Source organism: Physeter macrocephalus, chromosome 4, assembly GCF_002837175.3.
Source record: "Physeter macrocephalus isolate SW-GA chromosome 4, ASM283717v5, whole genome shotgun sequence".
In the NCBI taxonomy this organism is placed as follows: domain Eukaryota; kingdom Metazoa; phylum Chordata; class Mammalia; order Artiodactyla; family Physeteridae; genus Physeter; species Physeter macrocephalus.
This window is the reverse complement of record NC_041217.1, coordinates 55,617,012-55,642,962: the sequence shown is the minus strand read 5'-3', so window position 1 is coordinate 55,642,962 and position 25,951 is coordinate 55,617,012. Positions and strand designations below refer to the sequence as shown.

The window sequence follows — 25,951 nt, the reverse complement described above, 5'->3', positions numbered from 1 at the left end:
ATGGGAGAGATAATGAAATACATTCTTGGGAAAAATTTATTCCTTTTAAAATCCCCACCCCCATTTGAGACAGTACAGTTAATCCCAAAAATTAAATCCACAGCTGTGCTTTTTTTGGATACCTACCAAGATACTTGTTCATGAGTATGTGAACAAATTCTGTACTGGGAAAACTTCTGCTTTCATATACTCTTGATTATTTTGGAACGACAGCTCCAAATTTTACCTTTATAATCTGCCACATACATTATTATTTCAATCTTGAAAAAACCAAATACATGTGGAGAAAAAACCTAATTTACAACTTTTGCCTAAAACAGCATTAAAAAGTAAAAATTTTTTTCATTAAGGAGAATGAAGATGATATTCCAAATATCAACAGTCATACATTCTATATCTGAGTTTACTATATATTTTCAAAAGAAGACTTAGAATTGATGATATACTTTTCTACAAATTGTCTAGGCATTAAAAGTTTCTGCCAAAGGACAGGAATAAAGATACAAACGTAGAGAATGGACTTGAGGACACTGGGAGGGGGAAGGGGAAGCTGGGACAAAGTGAGAGAGTAGCACTGACATATATACACTACCAAATGTAAAACAGATAGCTAGTGGGAAGCAGCTGCACAGCACAGGGAGATCAGTTCGGTGCTTTGTGACCAACTAACTAGAAGGGTGGGATAAGGAGGGTAAGAGGGAGATGCAAGAGGGAGGGGATATGGGAATATACGTATGCATATAGCTGGTTCACTTTGTTATACAGCAGAAACTAACACAACACTGTAAAGCAATTACACTCCAATAAAGATGTTTTTTAAAAAAAGTTAATATTAAGGATGAAATTTTCCTATTTAAGGACTGTTTCAGAGAAATAAGAATATGCATTTCAAAGACACAAAAGGAATTTTTTCAGTTTCTTGTACAACATCACGAAGACAAGGTATTTTTAAAACACCTTTCAAAGCATTAAAAAAAAATCTAAGAAGCAAACACTAAATGATTTATATGTAAATGCCTGTATAAAAAATCCGTTGATCTTCCTTTTGTTCATATAAACATCCTTTTAAAGAAAAAAAAAGTTTCTGCCAAGTTTTCTCTGCCACTTTATGAAAAATGTAAAGGCTGACTTGTTTTCTTTTCTAGAACTGTACAACTTTGTTAAAACATAACTTTGTTGTTTTACACCAACAAATCAAGACTCAGATTCAAATATTTATCAAGTACCTCCTTTGTTCCAGTAACTGTACTAGATGCTTATACTTTCATACAAGCATGAATTAAACAAAACAAGCATGGGAGAAACATTTTTCCCTTGAAGAAAGCTGAAGTTAAATGACTTAACCAAGGTCACGAATCTAGTAGTAGTAAACAGGAGCTATCTGAATTCAAACCTGGGCTTTCAGATACCAAGTTCAGGGGTTCTTCCACAACTACTGTCACCTTTGTATTTTCCTCAAGTATGCCTTAAAATGGTGCTAGTGATGTCAATTCCTATAGATGAAGATTTGAATATGACTGAAAAGAACATATTTTTACCTAGTAACATGTTCTGTGAGACTATCTTTTTACACAATAAACAATGACTGGTCATGCAAAATTCAATCTATTTTCAATCCACCTCTTAGCTTCCTGCTGGGCTACCAGTAGGTTCCAAGGTTTTCTCCCTGAGAAGTCCATAGACAAGGAAGAATCAATCAATTTATATTAAAATCAGAGACCAAAAATCAATGATCCATCTAGAGGAATGGTACAAATTCAGTAAACTGGGGTACAGCATAGATCAGAAACCTAGAATTTGAAAGAACAGTAAACAATCTCTAAGCTCAATGCACAACTATGAATCTGAAAAACTTTGTCAGGTCAACTATTACTAGGAGCAGGAAAAGGTGCACCAAGCTGTCTCAAAGAATTGAAATCAGAACCTACAGGAGGGAGTGACAGTGGAAGAAAGCAGCTTGAGTTAAGGGTTTATAAGAGCCTGAAACCCAGATGTTTCTGATTCACCTTTCTTAGTTCACTCTATGACAAAAATGTCTCTTGTTTCTGTCATTCTTCTGTAATGAATTTCAGCATATAACTGCCTTATGTGCCATTTAAAAACTTTTTCTACTCTGATTCGAAAAGATACATGAAACCCAATGTTCATAGTGGCACTGTTTACAATAGCCAAGACACGGAAGCAACCTAAATGTCCATCAACAGATGAATGGATAAGATGTGGCATATATACACAATGGAATATTACTCAGTCGTAAAAAAGAATGAAATAATGCCATTTGCAGCAACGTGGATGGACCTAGAGATTACCACAGTAAGTCAGAAAAAAAGACAAATACCATACGATATCTCTTATATGTGTAATCTAAAATATGATACAAATGAACTTATTTGTAAAACAGAAACAGACTCACAAACATAAAAAAGAAATGTATGGTTACCAAAGGGGAAAAGGAGTGGAGGAGGAATAAATTAGGAGTTTGGGATTAGCAGATACAAACTATTATGTGTAAAACAGATAAACAACCAACTCCTACTGTACACCACAGGGAACTATGTTAAATATTCTGTAATAAATCATAATATAAAAGAATATTTAAAAGAATATATATATGTATAAACTGAATCACTCTTCTATACACCAGAAACTAACACAACATTGTAAATCAACTATACTTCAATTAAAAAAAAAAAAGAAAACCTTTTTCTAATTATCATTACTACCTTTTCTCATCTAATTCACTATAAATAAATTGTTTCGGAGGTGGGTATAAATCACTTCCACCACAGTATCAGTACAAGACATGAAAACTGAAATCAAAAGAATAACTAAGAAGTCTCAGAGTATGTTTTAGACAAGTATATATTTTATGAATGCATCACAGAAGCACTTATTCATTGTCTAATAACAAGTTGTTAATTACTAGCCTAAATTATACAATTTCTTTTTACCTCCATGTTAAATTACAATGCTCATAAATATTACAGTACTGTGCAAAAGAACTTTGATGATAGAAGGGTTCTGTATCTACACTGTCCAGTATATAAGCTCAGGCCACATGTGAACTACTGAGCGCTTGAAATATGGCAAATGCATTTGAGAAGACTTTCTATTTTTTTTAATTTTAATTAATTTAAATGTAAATATTCACATACTGCTAGTGGGTACCTTAGCTAGCTCAGCTTTATACAAACAGGAATCACAAAATTATTTACATTAAGGATGGCTTTAGTTAAATACTTCATACCTTTAGAATATAAACACACAGAACAGGAAGATGAAAAATAATTTATGTTGGAAAGAGAAATTTTGGTCTGATCAAACAAGCACAATGAGCTTCATATTTTCAATCATAAAGGTATACAGAATTCATACAAATTAGTAAATTACATAAGCAATCAAGCCTATCTTTTGGCTGAAATTTTTCAATAGTCATTTCAACTGTACTATGTCTGAAAGTCTGTTCTTTCATACTTTATAATTCATTAAACTACTGATGCTTACAGAATTAGGTTCATCATTACCAGAAAACTATGAGGTATGTAATGGTTTTACTGGAAATAATTTGTAGTGTGAATATTTCTGAGAAGGCAATTCTTTCATCAATTCTTTTAAGAGAGGGTATCTCCAGGCATAGCTAAAGAATAATTCCCTATTGACATTTATTTCATTTGGAGAAGAGCTTCTGCAAGTTTGAGGATAAAAAGTGGCCAAAATAGATTAAAAGATTATTGGTATTTTTAGGAACAATTATTACTAGGAGATAATACTCTGAGCCCAAATGAATATCAGGATATGTGAGGAAAAAGAAAAAAAAAGGTTTACCTTCTGAAAGCTTATTTCCTCAAGCCTTCCTTTCTTTCTTCCTCTGCTCAGCCCTCTTCATTTTTTTTTTTCCATTTCTATACACCACTGCATACCATACAAACCCTCCAATTCCTCTGGTTCTCTTATTTATTTGTGACTCAATGGAACATAAACAGAAAAATGAAGAATATTCTAAATCTTTCACAGACACAATAAATATTACTTTAAAAGTACATGGTAACCTTAAATTTTACATAGCATAAGCCTTTTATTTTTACAAATGAACAAAATGAGACAGTAAGACTAAAGACTTGTCCAATGTCATATAGCTACATAGTAACAGCGCCAAAAGTAAAATGGAGATCAAACCCCTTGTACAAATTATTCCTTTATTTACACCATGTTGACAAAGACTGTGTGTGTGTGTGTGTGTGTGTGTGTGTGTTTATCCTAAGATCAAGAAACAACCTCCAAAGTCATCTAAGACAGAAATAACTAAGCTGTCTGATTTTTCTGAAGCAGATATCTGATGACAGTATTTGCTAATAAAACAATATATGTTTTAATTTGTAAAACAGTTTAGGCTTATAAAGGTGATTATCTCAAAAAAATGAAGTTGGTTCTCTCCTTCACATGACCCCCATTTTTTCCCTGCAGTTTTGCAACTTTTGACAAATAGTTTCCTATGACTGCATGAAACAGATAAAATCGTGTCACACTACTTAAGACCAACCTATGGGGTAAATGCCAGCAAAAGGTAAAATATATATTAAATTAATTAGTCAGAGTCCTGTTGAGATTTCTATTAAATTTTTTTATTTGAAGTAGTTTACTGCTTCCATTACATGTTCGAGAATCCATAAAAAAGATATAATAATCCTGCATTTCATAGATAGCCATTAATTTCTTATTCATAGCCCATGGAGACTTAGATCAGACACTTTCACATGATCAAATAAAAATACTCAAAAATGAAAAGCAGTAAATAATTTTTATTTCCAGTAGGTGCCTAGAGACTCAGATTCATAAATTTCATAATTATTCTTCCCTGCTCTGGACATAAGCCCTTATTCTGTCCTTATTTTTAACACTGATATATTTGATAAAAATTTTGCTTTTGCTTCCTTCATTTATTTTGGATCCAACACAGAAGGTTTACTCAAACTCTAATACATTTTTAAGAAGTGATCTTGATCATTATATTTGAATTTTGTCAAATAGTAAACTTACTTTTTAGAGTATATGGTATATATACATTATCAGAGAAAGACTCAAATCTCCTAATCAGAAAGCAATTTTATAACAGAACTCAGTACCCATATTAGTAAATTTGGATTTCCAAGGCCAAGGTAACTTTTGGATTTTGAGCATGATACCCTTAGACAGCAACTTATTTTAAAAAGTAGTTTTACTAGTTTTAATAAATGGTATTTCCTGTTAAAAAACTATAATCCAGTTCTTAAGACTAGCTCCTTTTACACGCAGCAAAGTTGGAATATAAAAATACAAGTGCCTATTAGACTCTAAGGATATCTTACCATTTCAGAATCTATGTCCTTAAAATTAATGAACTTTCAAATAAAGGGATTAATATATTATATGTTTTAAGAGCTTACTCTATTTTAAATGTAAGTTTTTGTATTTTGAAAATTTGTTTTACAAAAGAACTGTTAAGAATGTGTTTTAAAATGATTAGAAAGCATGAAAAAATTTTTAAAGCCTTGAAAAAGAAAATAAAGTACAGACAGTATATAATTCACCTAAAAGAGCTTTCCTTCCTTCTGTTTAGTGCTAGGCTTTAAAGACTAGTCTGCTTTTGCTAATCCACTTCCTTACCTTTCAACCATACTTGAATTTACCCTATCTTCTGAAGGTTTACTGAATTTTTGTCCTCTCTCTTCCTCTTAACTGCCTTACTGAATCATGATCAAAAACGTCCTCATAATTGCTAAACCCAATGATCATTAATATTCCTATTACATCACCTCTCAGTATCTGTGACCATTCTTACCTTCTAGAAACATTACTTTGGTTTCTCTGACTTCTGTGGCCACTCCTCAATCTCTTTGAAAGTCTCTACTTTCTCTTTAAATCCGTGTTTTTAGGAGGTTACTTCCCAATACATGTTCATTTTGAGACTTCTTTGAAGCTACTGGACTTCAAATACAGTTTATTACATTAAGTCACGCATCTAAGTTTCAAGTCAAAACCTCTTATAAGATGCAGACCTTAATTACTTATAAATCATTTTCAGTTCCAAGTCCCCAATCACCTGTCAAAATTAATCTGAAAAAAAAAATTGCATCATTCCATCTTCTGAACAAAATCTGCCTTCCTCCTGTTTTCTCTATCTTGATAAATGGCAGTATCAACCACCCAGGTACTCTCTCTCGCAACCTCCCTTTATTTAGATAAATCACTGATGAAACGTGTACACGAAAACACGTATTTTCTAATTCCTCAAAAAGACCCCTTCAGGGCTTCCCTGGTGGCGCAGTGGTTGCGAGTCCGCCTGCTAATGCAGGGGACGCGGGTTTGTGCCCCGGTCTGGGAGGATCCCACATGCCGCGGAACGGCTGGGCCCGTGAGCCATGGACGCTGAGCCTGCGCGTCCGGAGCCTGTGCTCCGCAACGGGAGAGGCCACAACAGTGAGAGGCCCGCATACCGCAAAAAAAAAAAAAAAAAAAGACCCCTTCAGCTTGGACTGACTGGGTTAACAACATGGGAGAGTAGGGATGGGGGAAATGGGCTGTAATTGTGAAGACTAAAGAGAAAGAAATTTAGAAAGTACTAGGGCACAGGAAATACACAATGTCTTGACTTAGAATGCTGAGGCTGGAGGGGAAAACTACAAATTGCACCCAAGAAAAAGGGAGAAAGGGAAGAACAAGTCAGAGATTAGAAATCCTAGTGACAAAACCAGACACCTGAAAATCAGATGAAAGAAATGGTTGTCAAGATAGCATTCTTTGATGAAATATCCATCTTATACAAACCTCATATCTTTGGGGAGCAAGGGTTATGAACTTGCAATTAACCTAAATACCATTAGCAAAAAAGGTGCCAGATTCCATTAATGAATTATGTTCTGAATGTCACTAACAATAATTACTAGACACTGAATAGCCCAATTCTCTTGTCCCTAAGCCACCCTCCCCAAATAAATTTCTGAATTTTACTTTATTTACCTTTCATTTAATTGCACTCTATTTGCTCCCACCTCTCCAATTCACAAATTTTAAATTCCTTATTCCATATAGCACATCTTTAATATTCTGGAATTTGTTATATGAACCACTTAAAATCTTAGGGTCTAACCGTGCTCTCTTACTGCAAGCAAAGGCTCTTATTTTTAGTGAATAGCCCAACACAGAATTTTTCACATAAGTGAAGGGTAGGGGAATAGTCGAAATGGAAGGTAGTGAGATGTAGAACTGAGAAGAAATATTTCACTCCTGGATTTGCAACTGAAGGAAATAGCAAAATTACTAGATTAGAGAAACAGTGTATGTTTCGTTCAATAGCTCTGCAGCTTAATCAAAAACCAAAACCAAACTATTTACCATTCCTCTTCAAAAGCACACGCACACAGATGAACATACACACAATGAATACCCGTCCTCCAAAAAAGGAATAGCTCGGTGTCATCAGTGTCAATTTCGTAAGCTAGCTATTTACAGAAAAATTGAGTTTGGCAATACTACTGGAAGAGAAAACAGTATATTTCATTTTTAAACTATTGTTTAATATGACAGTGGTTGTTAGAAAATATTTCAAAAGCACATTCAGAAAACTTAAAACTGAAACAATTTCAAATGATTTAAGAACCCTTCTCTTACACACACACACACACACACGGACGTCTACAGTTTACTTGGAAATGGATCAAAATGTAAGACAGACTGACGAATATAGACAATGGATTTATGACCAGATATGTGATAAAACTAACATAATATTAATGGTAGAATCAAGATGGTGGGTATATGAGTAGTCACTATGAAACTGTTTCAATTTCCCTGCCTGCTTGAGAATTTTCATTAAAAATACTAGGAAAGAGATATGGGGATATACGTATATGTATAGGTGATTCACTTTGTTATAAAGCAGAAACTAAAACACCATTGTAAAGCAATTATACACGAATAAAGATGTTAAAAAAAATACTAGGAAAAAAATCCACAAGAACAATAATAAATCACATACACACAGGCCCTGTATTTAAAAACAAAAACCTCACAAATTAACTCTGGTGAAAAGAAATAAATAGTTTAGAAAGTAAAAACTCTGAGACCAATCTATGTAAAATCTAAGGAAGGTACCCAAAGGTGTACTGATAAAAAAAAATTTACAGCCTTAAGTGTTTTCCACTGAACTGAAAAATAAAAATAAACTTACTATTTGACAACTAGTAGAGAAAAGTATTAAAGATTTTTTAAAATAATAAATTAAAAACAAAGACAAAAATGACAAATCAAAAAGCTCATTCTTAAAAAAAAAAAAAAAGTAGTAAAACCCCTGGCAAATTTTTTTTCTTCATTCCTCACAAATATTTAGCTTTGTAAAAGGATGTAACTGGGACCTCCCTGGTGGTCCAGTGGTTAACACTCCGCGCTTCCACTGCAGTGGGTGAGGGTTCGATCCCTGGTCCCTGATCGGGGAACTAAGATCCTGCATGCCTCATGGTACGGCCAGACATGATCTTTTCAATTTACAGAATAATTATATCTACAATTTTAGGCTTCTAAATTTGAAAATCTCAAGTGAATAAACTTCTAGGCAGATAAAAATGACATAAGTGACTCAAAAACAGGTAGAAACTTGAGTAGACCTGAAAACACTATTAAAAACTAAAGCCTTAAATACCTGTTTGAGAGTTCCTTTGTCATCTTTTAGATAATAAATAAGTCAATAAACTCAGTTTAATCTCAATCAAAACCCCAAAAGGATTTTTTCAAATGAGCTTTTAGCAAAATAACCCTAAAACACATCTGGAAAAAAAAAAGCATACAAGGATAACTAGGTAAATTCTATGACACCAGAATAGGCTAAGGAGAAAAGTATCCATTTGTAAACAGATACTATAAACCTATGTTATAATACGTGGTAATAATATAGCAGTGCAGGAATAGGCAGCAATCAAATGGAATAAAAGATCCAGAAATAAATCTATGCATATTAAGAAGACATTTCAAACTGTGATAGATAATGAAGCGTTATGCAATATATGACAAAAGGCTATATATATATACCTAAATATATTTTAGATAAATTAACACATTTGCATGTAAAAATTCAAATCGTAAATCTACAAGAAAAAATATAGGTATGTATTCAATAAAATTTTGTGCAGTGGAATTACTTCGTAAGGAAAAGGAAAGAAGAAATTAGGCTATATACAAGTTAAAGATTTTTACTGGGTAAAAATAACATAAACTTAAAAGGCAAATGGTAAATCTTGGAAAAAGAAGTTGTTACAAGTGAATATGATGAGCTAGTCACTAAAAATAAGAGCCTTTTATTTTAGAAATAAAAATAACCAATAAGCATTTTTAAAAAGCCTTTCAGATGTATTACTGATAAGAGAAATTTAAATAAGGTTTTTAGTTTATCAACTGGGCAAAAATTTTAAAAAGATATGTAATACCCAGCAGTGGTGAAGCGCTGAAGAAACACAATTTCATACCCCAATGAGGGAGGTGTACTTTGGCAACAGACTGAGGTGGGGAGGGGGCAGATGGAGTATTATCAGTACGTTAGAAAATTAGAAAAGGTTTTAGAACTCTACATGTTCTTTGAGACAATTCATTTCTTGAAATAGTGGGAAAGAAAAATACTGATTTGCACAGAAATTCATTTAGAAATGTCCACTATAGGGTTGTTTACAATTTTTAAAAACATCCTTAATTTCCATAAATTGTAAGTAAATTATAAGCTTCGTAAAATGAAAGTTTAATCTCATGATAAAATGTTATCAGATTAAACCAAAATAGACAAGAATACATAACAGTGGTGTCACTAGCTAGTAGGATTGTAAGAGTGTGTTCTTCCTGACTTAATGGTATTTTCTAGATATTCTGAAGTTACAGTTCTATTGCCTAAAAAAGCTTACCACAGAAAGTCCTCTACTTGCAATGTTCCTTTTTCACCAAAATAAAGATTTTATACTTACTTCTCCATCATCAAGGGCATTCATTTCCCCTATCCTCTGTTTTGTGAAATCAGTTTCTAGCTGGCTGACTGGAGTTCAAGACCCCTAATCGACCCTTAAGCTTTGAATCTGACAAATCCTTATCCAGTAAAAAGCTAGTTAAAATAGGAGAATGGTCTTTGTTGGCCTGGGAAAAAAGTAAGCTAGGCTGCTTACTTTTTTCTGACTTCATTCTCATTTAGACACTATGCTTAGAATTGAAAGATGTGCTTATGAATGGAGAAAGTTATTATTTCAAAGCCTCTTTCTGGCCTCATGTCCTTTCCTCCAACCCCAAGAGTATTATAAAATGATGTACAAAACTGCCTATGGGGACAGAATGCACAAGAAGTAAAAAACTATTCCTACAGAGTCAGAATGAAAACATACTTCTATTCATCACCCAAACCAAAACATTTCTTCAAATCTAACACTATCAAGTGGTACCACACTCGGGGCACTGGGAAGGGGATCCCTACGTGCAATTATACCTTTCATGTCTTTTATATCTATCTCATTTGTTTTACAAAATAAACCTCTGAGGTAGTTGGACTACTGCCAGCTTTATTTTACAGATAAAGAAACTGAACTTCTGAAATGATGTGACGTGCCCAAGATAACACAATTAATGCCTCTGAAGCAATTCCTGATAGCAAATTCTTCTCAGTGAACAGCAACCATCTCCCCTGTACAAATCTCAGTAGCAAAGCAGCCACAATCATCCACCTAAGAAACAGCAGCGGGCTTCCCTGGTGGCGCAGTGGTTGAGAGTCCGCCTGCCAATGCAGGGGTCACGGCTTCGTGCCCCGGCCTGGGAGGATCCCACATGACGCGGAGCGGCTGGGCCCGTGAGCCATGGCCGCTGAGCCTGCGCGTCCGGAGCCTGTGCTCCGCAACGGGAGAGGCCACAACAGTGAGAGGCCCGCGTACCGCAAAAAAAAAAAAAAAAAAAAAAAAAAAGAAACAGCAGCAATATATTTGTGAGTAAAACTTTGTTCACGGCTTTAGATTTAGTAGTTTCTGGGGGAGAATAATAATGAACATCTTGGGAATTCCCTAACAGTCCAGTGGTTAGGACTCGGCACTTGCACTGCAGTGGCCCGGGTTCAATCCATGGCTGGGGAACTAAGATACTGCAAGCCGCATGGCGTAGCCAAAAAAAAAAAAAAAGAACATCTTCACTGATAAATGAGAATAAAGACAGGTCTGATAATAACTTTCAGAGATAGTTAACAAGGAAAAAGGATATAACCTGATTTCTTAAGAAATGTTTAAGTGATTAAAGGTGGTATACTTGACTGATCACTCCTTATCTCTAAACATACTTTAAAAAAAAATTTTACTTTATTTTATTTTATTTTGGCCGTACCTCGCAGCTTGTGGGATCTCAGTTCCCCAACCAGGGATCAAACCTGTGCCCCATGCAGTGGAAGCACAGAGTCCTGACCACTGGACTGCCAGGGAAGTCCCTAATCATATTTTCTTCACTTGTCTTCTGGGACGCCACACTCATTACCTCACTGGCCATCTCTTTTCAATCCTTGATGGCTCCTTCTCTTTTGCTAAGCTTTCACTATTGGAGAGTATCAGGTACAATTCTTTCTTGGACCTCTTATCTAATTACTCTCAAATTCTCAACCTAAGTGATGTCTTCCAGTCCTAGAGCTTTAAATATGGTCTACTGGTGATGCTTAAACTTTAAATATCTTCAGCCCCAACCTCTCCTCTGAAATCTAGACTTGAATATTCAACTGCCTACTTGATTATCTCCATTTGGACATTTAATAGACATTTCAAACCTAACATGTCCAAAACTCTTGATCTTTTTAAAACCAGAACCTAATAACTTTCACTATCTCCACCACTACCACTCTAGTCTAAACCATTAACACCTCAGTTTAAAGTATTCCAATTGTCTCTTAACTTATCTCCCTGTTCCCATTCTTTTCCCCTCCAGTCTATTATCCACAAAACAGCCAGAACCATATTTTAAAAATGTAAGCCAATTCTTTTGTCACTCCCCTTCTCAAAACACTCCAATGAACTCCCAAGGCATTTTAAATAAAGTCAACCAATACAATCTCTATCCAACCTCGTTTCCTCCTATTCTTCCTTCCTCTTGCTCACTCATATCCAGCCAGTGGCCTCTTTGTTCTCTGAGTTCATTCATCCCATTCCTGTCCAGGACCAGAGCACTCTCCAACCAGATATCTATATGGTGTGCCTCCTTACATAATATAAGTCTCTGCTAAATGACACCTTCTCAAAGAGTGGTATTCCCTAACCAGTCACTAAAATAGTAGCTCTCAAGATGCCTCTTTTTTTGTATAAAGAGGCTATCTTTTGTGTAAAAGGAGATAAGTAGGTTAAAAATATATACTGGGGCTTCCCTGGTGGCGCAGTGGTTGCGCGTATGCCTGCCGATGCAGGGGAACCGGGTTCGCGCCCCGGTCTGGGAGGATCCCACATGACGCGGAGCGGCTGGGCCCGTGAGCCATGGCCGCTGAGCCTGCGCGTCCGGAGCCTGTGCTCCGCAACGGGAGAGGCCACAACAGAGGAAGGCCCGCATACCACAAAAAAAAAAAAAAAAAAAAATATATATATATATATATATATATATACTGTATTTACTTAAACTGAAAACAAATTAACTGGAAGGATACATGAAAAGTTACCTATTAACTCAGCAGATAAGGCAGATGGGTGGGAGGATTTTTCACATTGTTTTTAAAATATTGTTTGATTTTTTTTGAACCATTTTAATGTGTTATTTGAATGACTATTTAAAAATAAATAAAAAATAGCAGTCCATCACTCTCTATCCCTTTACTCTAATTTATTTTTACTCACAGCATCTACGCTTACTTGACTTCATATCATATAATTATATAATTATCCATATCTCCACCAGACAGTAAGCTTCAACCAACTCCCTTAGTACTAGAGAATATAATGATTTTCTCCTTAATTAAAAACAAACAAAACATTGAAATGGTTTTCATTATCTTTGTGTCACCTTTTACCTCCAGCATACTTTATTTATGTAATTTTTATTCTATTTATAAATTTGCATGGTATGTCCTTGGCTATATCCAATACATGCACAAGATGAAGACATAAGAGAGCTTGCCTGTTAAATTTATAAATGTCAAAAAGCCAGGAAGAGAAGCTAATCCCTTGGATGACAGAATCATTATTCAAGAAGGTTTCAAGGACTTCCCTGGTGGCGCAGTGGTTAAGAATCAGCCTGCCAAAGCAGGGGAGACAGGCTCAAGCCCTGGTCCGGGAAGATCCCACATGCCACGGAGCGACTAAGCCCGTGCACCACAACTACTGAGCCTGCGCTCTAGAGCCCGTGCTCTGCAACAAGAGAAGCCACCGCGATGAGAAGCCCACACACCACAACGAAGAGTAGATCCCACTCGCCACAACTAGAGAAAGCCTGTGTGCAGCAATGAAGACCCAACACAGCCAAAAATAATAAAATTTAAAAAAAGATCTCAAGTTTTAACTACATTCAATAGATGATATTTAAAAGGGTTAAAGGTACATACTGCTTAAAAAAACATCATCTACATGTATATACAGAATGGGAAAGATCTTAACATACAAAAGATGTGGGTTTATGTTGCCTACATCGGTGATTTCCAGACAAATTTTTCAAAAACAAAATAGGAAACAACAAAAGACTAACTTTTTATTGCTTATTTAAAAACACGAAAACAAAACCCGAAGACAAACATCTAAAGAAACTTACCACCTACGAACACTATCATTTCATAAAAAAAGGTTATTTTAACATTAGAAAAGTAGAAATACAAAATGTAAAAAAAAAATAATCCCTTGAATTGGATAAATATAACTTGAAAAGCCACATGACATTTTTCTCTCATTTTTTTGCTTAGAACTGGCAAGACATTACTGTTGTTAGAGTTAATGAAATTTTAGACCATAAACACAAGTGTATGGCTTGAATTATTAAGAAAAGGGGTAATTTCACTACACTGCATTCAGACCACAACTGCAGAACTAAAGCTGGAAACAGAATCAGAACAAAAAAGAATAGCACTGACAAAACTGATTGTATCTAGTGACAGAGATGAGGAAGGTAAAGGAAACTGTATCACATGAAGTTGTAGAGGTTGTAGTATTTAATTTAGAAGAGGGAGAACGTAAAAGAGACCCAATACATTGAGAAAAACCTTACTGTATCTTACTCTTAAAGACAGAACTGCAACCAATGGAAGAAGTTACACAGTAAAGCAGATACTGGCTCAGTTTAGTAAAACCTTTCTATTACATTTTTCAAAAGCGAAATTACCATCCTATGCCCATTTTTTCATGCAAGTGTTTCTCATGGAAAAGCTGGACTCAATAAGATCTCAGGGATATTAGTAGTAAGCAGCATATTGTTTGAGATTATTTCTAAAGTCTCCTCTAATTCTAAAATTTTGTGAATTAGAAGGGAATAAATGTTGCCTTTTTTAACTTACTGAAAAAGATGAGTGGAAAGAATTTTGGCTTTAGTCAAAAAGACAAAGGTTCAGTTATAGGCTTTACCACCTAATAATGTGTGACAGAGAGGCAAAATTATTCACTAACTCTGGACCTCAAGTATTCTCAACTTTAAGTGTAAAATAATACCTTACTTACACAACTGCTGCATGAATTATGCATAGACACATAAAATATCTGGCACTTAGTAAGTGCTTAATACATAGCAGGTATTACTCACTTATTCAGTAAATATTATGTTCCAAAGGATAATATTTTCTATTATTTATTAGCCATTTATATACTTAAATAAGGACTTACTCTCTGCTGTCTCGTTCTTTGCTTTTCAAACCTAAGCAATGCACGCTTAGGATTCATTTCCACTTCTATGCTTCACATAATCTCTATGGGATGAAAGAAATTTTTATAACCTTGCTTTCCTTTCTACCTTTGACACAAAAGTGGGGTTTACTTTTAGTACATGTCAACTATGTCATTCATTTTGGCAAAAAAAAATTATAATATACTGTTGCATAATCATTTCAACTAAACTGGACTATATACCCAGTTTAATCAAGCCTACTACCAGACAGATGTTTTCTTACTCTTTTAGATAGCCCACACTGGCTACCTCATTGCTAAGCACTTCCCTCAAGAAATATCTGAGTAAATAAAGACCCATTTCACCAAGGGTAGTTATTAGAAATCTTGGTTATTAACAAAAGTTTATGAAATAAAAATAGTTTCTCCCCATTAGATGAAACCCATTTCCTACTGAAACATATCAACACTTAATGCTCCAGCCAATATTATCTACCTACCAAATTTTTTCAGATGGTATTTAATTCCTTTTTTTCTTATACTTGCAAAATAATTGACAACTATACAGATATTTTAGTTGGCAATTTAATATCATGCTGTCTGTTAGATATTTATTAGAACAGTGTACTGCTTAACCCCCCAATGTTCGTGATAAAGAAAAAAAAATCACTACAGAATTTTGTTGAATAAAAAACATGCTGACAAGTTTAAACATACACAGTATTCAGTACTAGATGAATGATATCAGATGCAACACTAAAACTAGTTTTTTGGGTTTTTTTTTGAAGTGATAAAAGGAAACAAGAAACTGATACTTGTAACAAATCCCTAAGAATAGAGTTTTTAAAAGCACCTTGATATTTACATTAATAGACATAACGCATGATAATTTTACAGTGTAAAGTTGGAAAACATGCAGATGGTTATTTACTTGCATACAAACTAATTTTAGCACACCATGAAATTTAACAGTAAAATACATTTCAAGTTTGATTTAATATAATTCCACATAGTGAATTACAGATTATTTTTTAAGTAAATTGAAATTTAAGAGTTATACTAATTCTTTTTTTAAAGTCTATTAAAATACAACTAAAAATAGAACTACCATATGACCCAGCAATCCCACTACTGGGCATACACCCTGAGAAAACCATAATTCAAAAAGAGACATGTGGGCTTCCCTGGTGGCGCAGTGGTTGAGAATCTGCCTGCCAATGCAGGGGACACGGGTTCGAGCCCTGGTCTGGGAAGATCCCACATGCTGCAGAGCAACTGGGCCTGTGAGCCACAACTACTGAGCCTGCGCGTCTGGAGCCTGTGCTCCGCAACAAGAGAGGCCACAACAGTGAGAAGCCCGCGCACCGCGATGAAGAGTGGCCCCCACACGCCGCAACTAGAGAAAGCCCTCGCACAGAAACGAAGACCCAACACAGCCAGAAATAAAATTAAATAAATAAATAAATTTTAAAAACAAACAAAAAAAGAGACATGTACCACAATGTTCACTGCAGCACTATGTACAATAGCCAGGATGTGGAACCAACCTAAATTCCCATCGACAGATGAATGGATACAGAAGATGTGGCGCATATACACAATGTAATATTACTCTGCCATAAAAAGAAATGAAATTGAGTTATTTGTAGTGAGGTGGATGGACCTAGAGTCTGTCATACAGAGTGAAGTAAGTCAGAAAGAGAAAAACAAATACCATACGCTAACACATATATACGGAATCTTAAAAAAAAAAAAATGGTACTGATGAACCTAGTGGCAGGGCAGGAATGAAGACGCAGACATAGAAAATGGACTTGAGGACACGGGGGAGTGGGGGTGGGAGGGCAAAGCTGGGGCAAAGTGAGAGTAGCATCGACATATATACACTACTGAATGTAAAATAGTTAGCCAGTGGGAAGCAGCAGCATAGCACAGGGAGATGAGCTCGGTGCTTTGCAATGACCTACAGAGGTGGGATAGGGAGGGCAGGAGTGAGGCTCAAGAGGGAGGGGATATGGGGATATATGTATGCATATTGCTGATTTACTTTGTTGTACAACAGAAACTAACACAGCATTGTGAAGCAATTATACTCCAATAAAGATCTATTAAAAAAAGTCTATTAAAATACAATGTGGAATTAAGGGATAAAAAGTATACGACAACAAAAAAGCACTTTATGGCAAAATCAACTTAATAAAAGAGCACAAATTCAATTTTAATTAGAAAGTTCAACATGAATTTTTTCCTCAAAAAGTAAGCTCTTGTTTAAGTTGAAAATAATAAAATTCATTAATTGAAGAAAACTGAACTTCATGGGTTCTTGTTATGTAGCAATTTCATTTTTCAGTTTACAGAGTTGATATTATAAAATACTACCGAATAGCAGAAAATATTATTAAAATATGGTTACTGATAAGTAGGGAAAAAATTCCAACAGTTTCCATTTTTATGAAAAGCCCATGTTAAGACATCTCTTCCTATATCAGTAAGTTAATTTATAAAACTATAGCTCCACTTCATTAGAATTATTACTTTCACATCAAAAGAAAAAGACTAGACTAATACAACTATGAGGTATCAATGAACTTGACTGTCACAGACAACTCAAAGAGCATGCAGAGAAGCTTTCCATAAATTTTCACAGGGTAGGGGGACTAGGGGACACAGCTGAAAGAGCACACTGCAGAAGAGACCTTGGTTTTATTTGACTCTGCCTTTTATTAGCAGTTTGGCTTGGACAGCCAAGTCAGTTAACTTTCCAAGTTTTAATGTCTTCCTCTTTCTCTGTCAGATGCATTTAGACTCTTCAGTTTTAAAACACCAAAATTCTACAACACCTGCAAAGTTAGGAAAAAGTAAAAGCAGCACTGGTTTTACTTTTTAAAAAATGGCAGAAAAATACAAAATGTTTTGTAACTTGCAATGTAATATTTCCAGAGCTGAATTCCTAAATCATTGCAGCATACCCAGCTAGGGTTATATCAGTGAAGATCTGGATACCGTATTCATAATGTCACTCTCTCCTCTCACATCATTCCTCCACCTGCTCCTCCCCATCCTGCTTCAATCTCTCTTTTGCTTGTTTTAACGCCAGCAAACGGTTGTAAGCTTAATAATCAAATCATTTTAAAAGATGTATTTTCAATCAAGTATGTTCTCTGCTTCACCACATGTCTCCCAATTGGGTGAATTTTCATTAAGAGAATAAAAATATATAAAAAATTCAGAAACAGAAATGTACCAGGCCTATGTTTTATTTTGAATGCTTAAAAAACAAAACGGAAAGATGTATCCTAATCTATTCCCTTAGGAACGTGAATGCGTTACCCACCCTATGAAAAAACATTCTGCTGGTTCATTTTCCTGCTACACAAACAGCTTCGTCGTCAGGCCCTTCCTGGTCCATTCTTCATCGTGAGCTAGTAATTTTATATTGATCACCTTGGCAATGCTTGGACAGGCACTGTCCTTGTCTTCCAGGAGCTTACATTCTCCAAGTAAAACTCCGCTAAACACTAAAAAACAGATACTATGACTTAGGGTGCAAATCCCACATCTTCCCGCCCCTTGTTAGGCAGCTGCTAATTTTTCTTTTCCTTATATAAAATGAAGGGACCCATACCAAAGCCCACATTTGAATCTCAGGACAATGAAGTCGACAGGAAGCTACTCTCTCCTCCCCCGGGTTACTACAGAGCCACAGCCTGAGCGGGTGCTGTCGTCTGGCGGGGTGCGTGACACCACGTCTTCCACGCCCTCCCACCGCGTCCGAAAGGCTCCTCGCCGGACCACCCCAAACCGCCCCACACACCAAAACCAACCACACAAAAAGAAACGACACTGGGAGCTGCTCCGATCGGGAAAACCCTTTCTCCAGCAGTAGCGTAACCATTCCCTCCGCTGCTCCGCCCGCACCCCTGCAAACTGCTGGGGCGGAGGGGGCTGCACAAAGCCAGGAGAGCCAAAGACGTCTCAATACGTGGACACTTGCAGGGGAAGCCGGGACGCAGGGCCCGGGGACGCAGGGCTGGGGGGCGGTGGTGGGGAGGGGCGCCCCCGCCGAGTCCCAGGTCCGGGGCGGGGGCGGCGCGCGAAGCCTCAGGGAAGCGCCCCTCGCCGCCGGCCCGCAACCCCGCCCGCCTCGGGCCGCGCCCGAGCCCCCGCTGCAAACCCGAAGAGAAGGATGAGGAAAGGCGGAGGCGACGGCATCGGAGCGCATCACTTACCCCTCACTGCTGAGAGGGACCGGACGGGGGGGGCGGGGCGCGCCGCGTCCCGTGAGTCTCTCGCAAGCGTCCTCCCCCACCCTGTCGTCGTCGCCGCCGCCGCCGCGGTCGAGCTCTCGGCCCCTCGGCGCCGCTGGGCAATAACGTTATTCCGCACACGCTCCGCACATAGCGGTAACGGCAAGGAGCGGCCGCCCAGTGCGCAGGCGCCCGGGGAGAGGGCGAGGAGCCCAGCCCTACCCCTGGTCCGGCCCAGTCCCGGCGAACTCCTACTGCGCAAGCGCCAAGCACAGACAATGAAAAGGGGTTGTGCGGGGGGTCTCACCCACAGGCCTCTCCAGCTGCCGACTGCGCAGGCGTATACCAAAGACCAGCTTCAACAATGAAGAGGACCCGGGCTTTAGCTGGGGCCGCAACCGGCAAGGACTACAGTTCCCAGCCGGCAGTGCGCCAACTCCACGCTGTAGTCGGGTCGCTGGGCGTGCTAAGATTGGTAGTGTCAGCCGCCTTCACGATCTACGCTGTTTGGGAGATTCAGAGCTTCTTTTTCTTGAGAATTTATTTCGCGGTGTTGGCAAATGTTGCGGCTGAAGGGTGTTGAGCTTGTTATTTGCGTTCTTGAGAAGGCTCAAGGATCAACTGCATATAAGCGAATTTAGAAGAGTAAAGGCTTTCAGTGAGCCCTTTCTGTCAGTTAGGTGGTCCAGACAGCAGGATGGGATGGAGGCAGGACTAAGCCTGGTTGGGCTACAGAAATGGGCGGAGCCTCCAAGGAGTCTCTTGGCAACCGGAACTTGCCGCCAAACCGCCAAAGCTTGAGCTTGGAGCGCGTTGCCCTCTGGGAATTGTAGTGTCATTGGGAGGGCTCTTAGGAACTTCGACACTGTAGGCCCGGACACTGCGGACTACAACTTCCGACGTCCACAACGAGGGCCCGTGGGTGGGAAGAGTCCGGTGTGCTCAGTTCGGGATTCTATGCTCCCCAGTGACAGCAGCAGCAGGAAGTCGGTGGGCCCCTTCCGGGGGCTGAGGCCTCTTGCTCTCCGAGGGGAGAACACTGGACACTACCCCACGCAACTCCCATTTCTGGGCCCCGAGTGTGTTCATGGCGAAGTCCCCGGAGAACTCTGCCCTGGAGGAGATTCTGGGGCAGTATCAACGGAGTCTCCGGGGTGAGTTGCTCGGAACCTCTGTGCCCTAGCCCCTTGATAGCAGGGCCTAATGGGCGGGAGCTGACCAGGGGCGTTTCCTAACACCTTGGTTAGGCCCTAGCCAGAACACAGAGGAAGAACATGGATGTTGCTGTGGAAAGATTAGTTGTGTTTGTTTTTTAACGTTTAAGCAACGTTGTTTCCCTTGATTCCCATAGTTACCTGAAACAACTGCCTGATCTTTTCTTGGGCATCTTTTTTACCCGACGCCCGCAGAAACTCTTGGACGGCTGAATGCCAGTTTTGCCCAGTTCCCATACTTCTCTTTATAATCCAGTAAATTCCTGATGCGCTCTTTTTACACATTCAAATTATGGTATAGTGGATTGAATGTGATTTATTGGACCAGGAAAAAAAACCACTAATAATTATTTTAATCATAACATCTTCTATTTAGTGGTCTAGGCTATTTACATACATTAAATCACTTAAAACTTACAATCTTATGAATGTCCCTCTTCTACACATGGGGAAATAGAGGTGCAAAGAGGTTAAGTTAGGCCAAAGCCAACACAGCTAGTTAGTGGCAGAGCCAGGTATTAAATTCAGTCAGGCCTGTCTGCCTTAAAAGCCTATGTTTTTCTTTATTAATCATATTACAATTACTATTACTAAAACTTTTTTTAGTTAATTCAGATTTTATTACTATAGTACCCTATGAGTAGCTGAAGAAGTGATATACTTGTAGATAGCTCTATCATCTTGAACATCATATATAACATCTAGAAACCTCATTTCCCTTATTTTAAAGTAGAAGTTATGATATTGTCTACAGGGTTCTTGTGAGGAGCATATAAAATAATTCACATAAAGCAGTGATTTTCAGGCTTTTTTTTTTAAATCTTAGCCATAAGTAAGAAATATATTTTATATGGGACATAGACATATAGACTAAAAGAAAAGTTTCATTAAAGAATATTTATTCTACTAGATGTAATTCACTCTACTTTTTGTTCTTTTGCATTTTCATAACCATTTAGGCCATGACCAACAGTTTAAAAAATATTTAAAGCATTTAAAACACTGACTCATTTATTAATTTAGTGCCTGCTATATGTTAGACATACCAAATGCTGGGGATACCATAAGGAACTAGACAAAGTAACTATCCTCAGGGAGCCTCTGGATTAATGCACTGAAGCACGATAAACAAAATAATTACAGATTACTATGATAAAAAAGAAGGGTAAAGATCAGTGCTTGGCACATAAGCACTCATTAAATGTTAGCTGCTATTTATAATTGGTACTTGTAGCAAAGTGAAGATTTTTCAAGGAGATTAGCAAATTTATCTTCTAGTGAATCTAGACTTTGAAAGGGTTATTATTTATTGTTTCCATCTGTCAACAGTGTTACAAACTGTCAACATTCTCAGTATTCAAACTGCAAGAATAAAATAATTGGTCTGAATGAATACCTTCGTCAGCCTACTGATGTTTCAAGAGCTGTTAGATACAGAAATAACCACTTTTAACTTTTCATTTGAAAGCAAGAAAAATACTTAGCACAATAATACCAGTGGCATTTAATTTTTGAGGTTGGTAAAAAAATCTTGTTTTACATTATGTTTCTCCAAGTGCTTCTCCTCCTTTGACCTTAATTTTAACCTTTATTTATGTATTAGAGGCTATTTGATATTAGACTTGATGCAGTAGTTAATTTCAAACTAATGTTATAGTACTATATTTAATATAGTTCACAGACTCACATCTGTGGAAAGCCAGTGTTAATCTTACTAGTCAATAATTTGGTCACTGAATTAACCAGAAGTGATATCATCAGGACCTTTGGCAGACTTAAGAAAACCTGTGAATAACTACTTAAGTAAAAGTTCCTCTTTTTCTCAGTTTTACTCATCAAACTTGTATTTCTTCTTCTTTTTGTTTTTCTTAAGTGTTTTCTAAAATTTTAAAATATTCTTTGCCATATATAGTATATGTTTATGCAAACACACATATTCTCTATAGCTAATGTTTGCTTATGTGTTTTAACTAGCAGCCTCATTGAGACCAAGACAGGCAACAACGTAATAAAGGCTCTGGAAGTATTTATTATGAAATGAGAAAATTATTTTGGTGTTTTAGCGCAGACTGAAACATATCTCTCTTTTCTAAAAATTAAAGAAATGGAACTATTGCCTATTAATAAATAAGGATTGGTAATGCAAATGAAGTTTGTAAACATTTGAGTTTACTTTTTTGCTGATAAAATTTAAATTACATATATTCATTTTTTGTTTTATATACTTATATGGCTTTTCTTAGTAGTTTTAACTTTTATGGCCATTTCTTCTACCAGAATAGCAAAAAGCTAGTAGAATTCCATTTTTTCTTCCCTACTAACAATGAGGTTAAATAGGCAAAAGACAGGATTTAGCAGCCCAAAAAGGGTGTTTTACAAGTAAATAGTCATCCTGAAATAATGTAGAACCAAAACAGTGGTTCAGTGTTATGAGATTGTAAGGACATTTTCACATGTTGGACATGTTTGGACAGAAAAAAGAGATGAAGTTGTTCTAAGCTTTTGAGATACTGAGAATAATTATATTAACTCTTGGGATTTTTAAAAGACTTAAACTCTGATCATTTCACAGTTTTTGCTAAGGTTGTCCACCTTTTCACTTAGTGATACTCCTTTGAGTATCAAAAGGTAGGGAAAGTAGCTTGACATGCGCTTGTGTACTTGCTAAAGCAACCTTGATTATGGGAGAGCTTCATCAAAGCCCACTGGAATATTTAAAGGAATGATCACCTAAAGTAGCTCTGAAATATGGCCTTAGAGTACAACTATTGCTTCATGTATTAAGCCTGGAAACAAAATGAAACTAAATATGAATTTCAAGTCTTTAATTACAGTAGATATAACAACTCCAGATACCTGGATCAGAAGTGCCTCATGGTAGTGATGGCCGTGGGTTGTGCACTGCCTACCACAGTGGCAGGATGGCTCACTCTCCTGACCACTTTTCATCAAGAGGTGCCTGTAGTTACAATGTAGCAATGTGGGAAGTCTCTCCTTAAAACCGAACACGGGCTATCTTGTTTTATTAATCTAAACCAGCAATTATCAACCAGGGTGACTTTTTTTCCATCCAGGAAACATCTGGTAATGTCCAGAGGCAGTTTTGGTTGTCACAGCTGGCAGGGAGGAGTCTACTGGCATCTAGTGGGTAGAGGCCAGGGACGCTGCTCTACAAACACAGCACATCACCTTACAGTCATGATTTATCAGGTCCAAATGTCAATAGTGCTAAAACTGAGAACCATGATCTAGAAGTAGCAAGGCATTGCTCACAACATTTACTTTGTGAGAATCATACTTGAGAATAATTACAATTAAGGATACAGATTGTATTGGCTGATCATTGTACCTAAGTTCTGCCAGTCTGGCTAGGATTACTTCTTTATCAGGAAAGTGACAGGTGCGTAAGTCCTCTCAGTTGGTGCCAAAAAAATACCAGGTGTATCCCTCATGATGCATATTGTCAATCTTGACTTGCCAACATCCATCCATCATTAATGATCTTCTAGACACTGTTCTCTTAAGATGTTTACATTCTTGTTCGAATTATCTTTCACTCCTGGCACCAACCATTTTCACATTTTTCAGTTTTTAGTGTCTTATGATAGTTTTTTTTTTTTGAGATTTTGTAGTTTCTGCACACTACTTTTAATCTCTTTCATTATTATAATTGCCATTTACAAAGCTCTTCTTCACTGATTTTGGATTATGCTGTTTTTATCTTGGTCATACTACCTGTCAGTTCCCTATTAAACAGTGACAACAATCTTCTGAACTACCTGAGACCCAGTCAAGTGTGGACAGACACATGTGTCTCTTATCTTGCCATGGTTTCATTTTTCTGCTTGTCTGTCCTGGTCTAAGCGTGTTTTTTTTTTTTTTTTTTTTTTTTTTTTGCTGTACGCGGGCCTCTCACTGTTGTGGCCTCTCCCGTTGCGGAGCACAGGCTCCGAATGCGCAGGCTCGGGCCCAGCCTATCCGCGGCATGTGGGATCTTCCCGGACCGGGGCACGAACCCGTGTCCCCTGCATCGGCAGGCGGACGCGCAACCACTGCGCCACCAGGGAAGCCCTAAGCGTGTTTTAAAAACTGCGGCTCGTCTCATGCTCGGCCTAGGGAGATATGGTTCATTGCATGTTTTCTCAGAGACAGCTGAGCACTTCACTGGGTGTGGTTCCGCCTCCCTTTCACCAGGATAATACTTGTTCACATCTCCCAGTACAGATGGAGAATGTAGACATCAGTAATCCACAGTATGTATATAAGTGATGATCCTTCCTAGACAGGGACATATTTGCCTTTTGTTCAAAAGCATCTTGATGAAGAGAGGCTCAGTGTTGAGCTAGGAGTTAGAAAGTAGAGCAACTGGATTACAAAAATGAATAAAACAGACTTAAATTTGTCGGCAGTCAGCAGCTTAATAACCTTTTCAGTGCACATTGTATTGATTGATATTTGGATAGTGGACCAGCAGAGATAGTATTTACTTACATTTATGTTCATATGATCCTGTAGGACTCAGAGGTTTTATTTGTGCTTGTATTCTAATTAAGTTTAATTTTTTAATTATTATTTTTCTTGTGATGAGAACGTTTAAGATTTACTCTTCAAATGTACAACACAGTATTATTAATGATAGTCACCATGCTGCACATTATATCCCAGGACATAGTTTATTTTATAACTGGAAATTTGTACCTTTTGACCCTCTTTGTCCATCTTGCCCACACACCCACCCCCAATCCATATTTTTCTAATTAAAAACCCTCTTCTCTTTTTCCCTCTGCCGTTGTTTCTTTTCTTTTTTTCTCCTAACATCTTTATTAGAGTATAATTGCTTTACATTGTTGTGTTAGTTTCTGCTGTATAACAAAGTGAATCAGCTATACATATACATATATCCCCATATCTCCTCCCTCTTGCGTCTCCCTCCCACCCTCCCTATCCCACCCGTCTAGGTGGTCACAAAGCACCGAGCTGATCTCCCTGTGCTATGCAGCTGCTTCCCACTAGCTATCTATTTTACATTTGGTAGTGTATATATGCCACTCTCTCACTTTGTCCCAGCTTACCCTTCCCGCTCCCCGTGTCAAGTCCATTCTCTATGTCTGCGTCTTTATTCCTGTACTGCCCCTAGTTTCATCAGAACCATTTTTTTTTTAGATTCCATATATATGTATTAACATATGGTATTTGTTTTTCTCTTTCTGACTTACTTCACTCTGTATGACATACTCTAGGTCCATCTACCTCACTACAAATAGTTCAATTTCGTTTCTTTTTATGTCTGACTAATATTCCATTGTATATATGTGCCACATGTTCTTTTTTTTTAATGCAGCTCTGCTATATAAAACATGCCTCTTTTTTTAACATCTTTATTGGAGTATAATTGCTTTACAATGGTGTGTTAGTTTCTGCTTTATAACAAAGTGAATCAGCTATACATATATCCACATATTGCCTCCCTCCCACCCTCCCTATCCTACTCCTCTAGGTGATCACAAAGCACTGAGCTGATCTCCCTGTGCTGTACAGCTGCTTCCCACTTACTTCACTCTGTATGACAGATTGTAGGTCCATCCACCTCACTACAAATAGCTCAATTTCGTTTCTTTTTGTGCCTGAGTAATATTCCATTGTATATATGTGCCACATCTTCTTTATCCATTCATCT

The 25,951-nt window shown here is 37.3% G+C and overlaps 2 protein-coding genes across 15 annotated transcripts in view; one reads left to right on the top strand and one right to left on the bottom strand.

Moving 5' to 3' along the window:
* Window positions 1-19,783, bottom strand: part of CEP170 (centrosomal protein 170) — a 146,552-nt gene extending 126,769 nt beyond the window's left edge. For 4 of the 14 annotated variants that reach the window (XM_024133674.3, XM_024133679.3, XM_055084219.1 and 1 more), the window contains exon 1: window positions 19,043-19,290. The gene's annotated coding sequence lies outside the window, so the exon portion shown is untranslated. Of the gene's footprint in view, window positions 1-14,813; window positions 14,897-18,147; window positions 18,332-19,042; window positions 19,292-19,367 lie in introns of those variants that run through there. The other 10 variants (XM_055084216.1, XM_024133684.3, XM_055084220.1 and 7 more) reach the window with 5 other exon arrangements.
* Window positions 19,784-20,031: 248 nt separating this feature from the next.
* The window catches only part of SDCCAG8 (SHH signaling and ciliogenesis regulator SDCCAG8), a 268,791-nt gene continuing 262,871 nt past the window's right edge, over window positions 20,032-25,951 (top strand). Inside the window, 1 exon segment of the mRNA XM_007106891.4 lies at window positions 20,032-20,214. Coding sequence (XP_007106953.3) covers window positions 20,148-20,214 — 67 coding nt within the window. The 5' untranslated portion in view covers window positions 20,032-20,147.